Source organism: Medicago truncatula, chromosome 7, assembly GCF_003473485.1.
Source record: "Medicago truncatula cultivar Jemalong A17 chromosome 7, MtrunA17r5.0-ANR, whole genome shotgun sequence".
Lineage (NCBI taxonomy): Eukaryota > Viridiplantae > Streptophyta > Magnoliopsida > Fabales > Fabaceae > Medicago > Medicago truncatula.
Window position 1 is genome coordinate 28,121,195 of NC_053048.1, and position 2,844 is coordinate 28,124,038.

The 2,844-nt window shown below is 32.9% G+C and overlaps 1 protein-coding gene across 2 annotated transcripts; it reads left to right on the top strand.

Annotated features, from left to right (window-relative positions):
* The first annotated feature begins 703 nt into the window (after positions 1 to 703).
* Positions 704 to 2,844, top strand: LOC11415494 (UPF0481 protein At3g47200). Of its 2 annotated transcripts, none has more exons than XM_039827460.1 (2): positions 704 to 1,546; positions 2,208 to 2,844. In XM_039827460.1, the coding sequence occupies exons 1-2, from the start codon at positions 815 to 817 to the stop codon at positions 2,742 to 2,744; spliced, it is 1,269 nt and encodes a 422-aa protein (XP_039683394.1). In that variant the 5' UTR covers positions 704 to 814; the 3' UTR covers positions 2,745 to 2,844. The 2 variants fall into 2 exon arrangements, with proteins under 2 accessions (XP_039683394.1, XP_003623010.2); XM_003622962.3 differs by having other exon boundaries at positions 708 to 1,546; positions 2,166 to 2,844.

Sequence of the window (2,844 nt, forward strand, 5' to 3'; positions counted from 1 at the left end):
TTCAAATATGATGTGTTAAAGAAATTTTCTGATAACAAGAAGCAGCGTTGGGGAAAGATGTTTGCATTGATTGTACTTCAAGAAAATCGGGTTTAATAACGAGTACATCAAGAAAATCGGGTTTGATAACGAGTACATCAAGAAAATTGGGTTTGATACTCGTTATGATAACAAGAAGCAGCGTTGGGGAAAGGTGTTTGCATTGATTGTACTTCGAATATGATGTATAAAGAAATTTTCTGAAATGTGTAAACATGAGAAACTTCAAATATAATTGTATTTATTCTTATAACATTAAAATTATAAGTTGGGTATGTGCTATATAATTTTATTTTTGTCTACTACATTTACGATGTATATGACCCGTGCGGTAGTCAGGTAAACGTTCTAGTAAGGTTTCTAATCCCAAGGAGTTAAAAGCCAAGCAAGAAGTACCCAAAAAAAAAAAAATAAAAGAAGGAGAAGCCGCATGGCACACAGAGTTAAATTCTAGAATAGTAACAGCAAAGATCCAATTTCCATGAATTTTACTTTTCTTGTCCATTGAGTAAAGTGATAGACATTATATAGTTTGTTCTGAGGACAAGTTGCTTTAGTAGCAAAGAGGACAGGTATAAAAAATCTATTAAAGTGAAGTGTGAGATTTTTTTTTTAAGCAAGCATATTTACTTATCTTGTTTATTAGGTAAAGGTTTGAGAGCATGAAAAACTAAAGCACTACCCTGAGCCCATCAATATATAACTAGACATTTTGATTTATAATTTCGTTAAGTTTGAAAGATCAATATTCCTCAACCATTATTACATTGAATGAATGATGTCATCCCAAACTACCCTTGAAGAAAATATTGTGGAGCTACAAATATACATAGATACAAATCAAACACCCCAAAATTCACGACCAAAGATACAAAGGGTGCCACGGTATGTCAAAAATAGAACAAAATTTAAGGAGCATTACAGCCCCAAGTTTGTGTCAATAGGTCCTATCCATCATGGCAATACAGATCTAAAGTTAGGAGAGAAGTACAAGCTTATGTGGGCAGCAAAATACATCAAAAACACTGGAAGCATTCAAAAGGATCTATACAAAAAAATTGCTGATAACATTGATGAATTGAAGGGCCATTTTAGCGACGATGTTTTAACTTTAACCGGCGAGTCTCTTGAAGGCTATCATAGCCTTGAAGAAAAGTTATCATGGATGTTGTTCGTGGATGGATGTTCTTTGCTACATATCTTGGAGAAAACCATGCTTTATGAACCAGGGCACATGAATGTTAAGGTTGATCAACTGGTTCTTGTGATGATGGATGTGCTTTTGTTGGAGAATCAACTTCCTTATCAAGTACTCAAGCTATTGTGGAAAGATAGCAATGAGAGTGAATTGATAAAAATTATGACGAATTTCCTCGACTGTCATCATTGGGCCACACTAGATAATAAGAGAAGCCGGAGGTGGCAACTCAATCAAGATACAACAACAATACCCGCTCATCTTCTTGATCTTCAGCGTAATATCATCCTCATTAAATCTACACCCAAGGTATAATAGAAATCTTAGAGACAAAAGTAAAGTTTGTTTCTATTTTTTGTCTTATTAAAACTAACGACAAAATTTGAAACAGATTTTGCCTTTTTCCGTTTCTAAATTTGCTACGATTATTATAATTACCAAGTGGAGGATAGTAATTAGAGAGGATTAAACTTAAACTAAAATAAAATAATTAATACTACTTAGAAAAGATAAAATAACACTAGTTTTAAAATATTTTTCTTTTTCCGTTTCTAAATTTCATCACTATTTCAACTTTTCTTTTATTAGTTTAAGTTTACCTATAATTAATTTTCAACTTTTTGAAAGAAAAAAAAAACTGGCATACTTTCTACTTTTGGTATACTAACCTGTGGCCTTAATGCACATGTTACTATCTTCCATATTTTAATTACAAAGTGGAGGATAGGGATTAGAGAGGGGTGTGCATATATAATAGTGATTAGAGGGTTAAACTAAAATAACATAATAATACTACGTAGAAAAGATAAAATAACAATTGTTTTAAAATATTTTTTTCTTTACAAAATGTGGTATTTTATTACTGTAAGACGAATGAAATTTTAAAATTTTATTGTTATGATCCAATCCATTTCTGTTTAAAACATAGATTGAAAACTATAAAGCTAACAAGGAGAATTGGAGAATGAAGACGATATACATGAACATAAAAGATCTAAAAGCACTAGGAATAAGACTTAAGTCAAGCAAGACACGAAGGCCAAAAGACATAGATTTCACCGAAGGATGGTTCACTGCAGAACTAACTCTTCCTGAGATCGTTGTGGACGACACATCAGCCACTACTTTCCTCAACCTGATAGCATATGAGATGTGTCCAAATTTTGACAACGACTACGGAATTTGTTCTTTTGTAGCTTTTATGGACTCGCTCATCGACCATCCTGAAGATGTGAAGGTACTGAGATCAAAAGGAATTTTGCTCAATTCCCTTGGGAGTGATGAGGAAGTTGCCGAACTTTTCAATATCATAGGTACTGACTTGGTACCTAACCCAGAAACATATTTTGAAGTTAAAGCCAAAATGATTGATCATTACTATAAATACAGAACTGGGATAGTGCGGGGTTATTACACTTACTTCAGGATTGCTGCATTTATCGCCATTGCTCTTACTTTCATTCAGACAGTGTTTACAGTTTACCCGGCATTCAAAAAAGATGGTTAGTTATGACAATGTTGTTTTCGTTATGGCACTTCTCTATGGATTGTATACCTTCTTGAGTCTTAACAATGAGTATTTAAAAAATGAGGAGCGTCTTTTTTTT

What these genes read in the sequence shown, in the direction of transcription:
- LOC11415494 (XM_003622962.3), top strand. Translation starts at nt 815, where the DNA reads ATGATGTCATCCCAAACTACCCTTGAAGAAAATATTGTGGAGCTACAA. An exon ending in TCATTAAATCTACACCCAAG is followed by an intron (nt 1,547 to 2,165) that starts GTATAATAGAAA and finishes TTTAAAACATAG; the next exon opens with ATTGAAAACTATAAAGCTAA.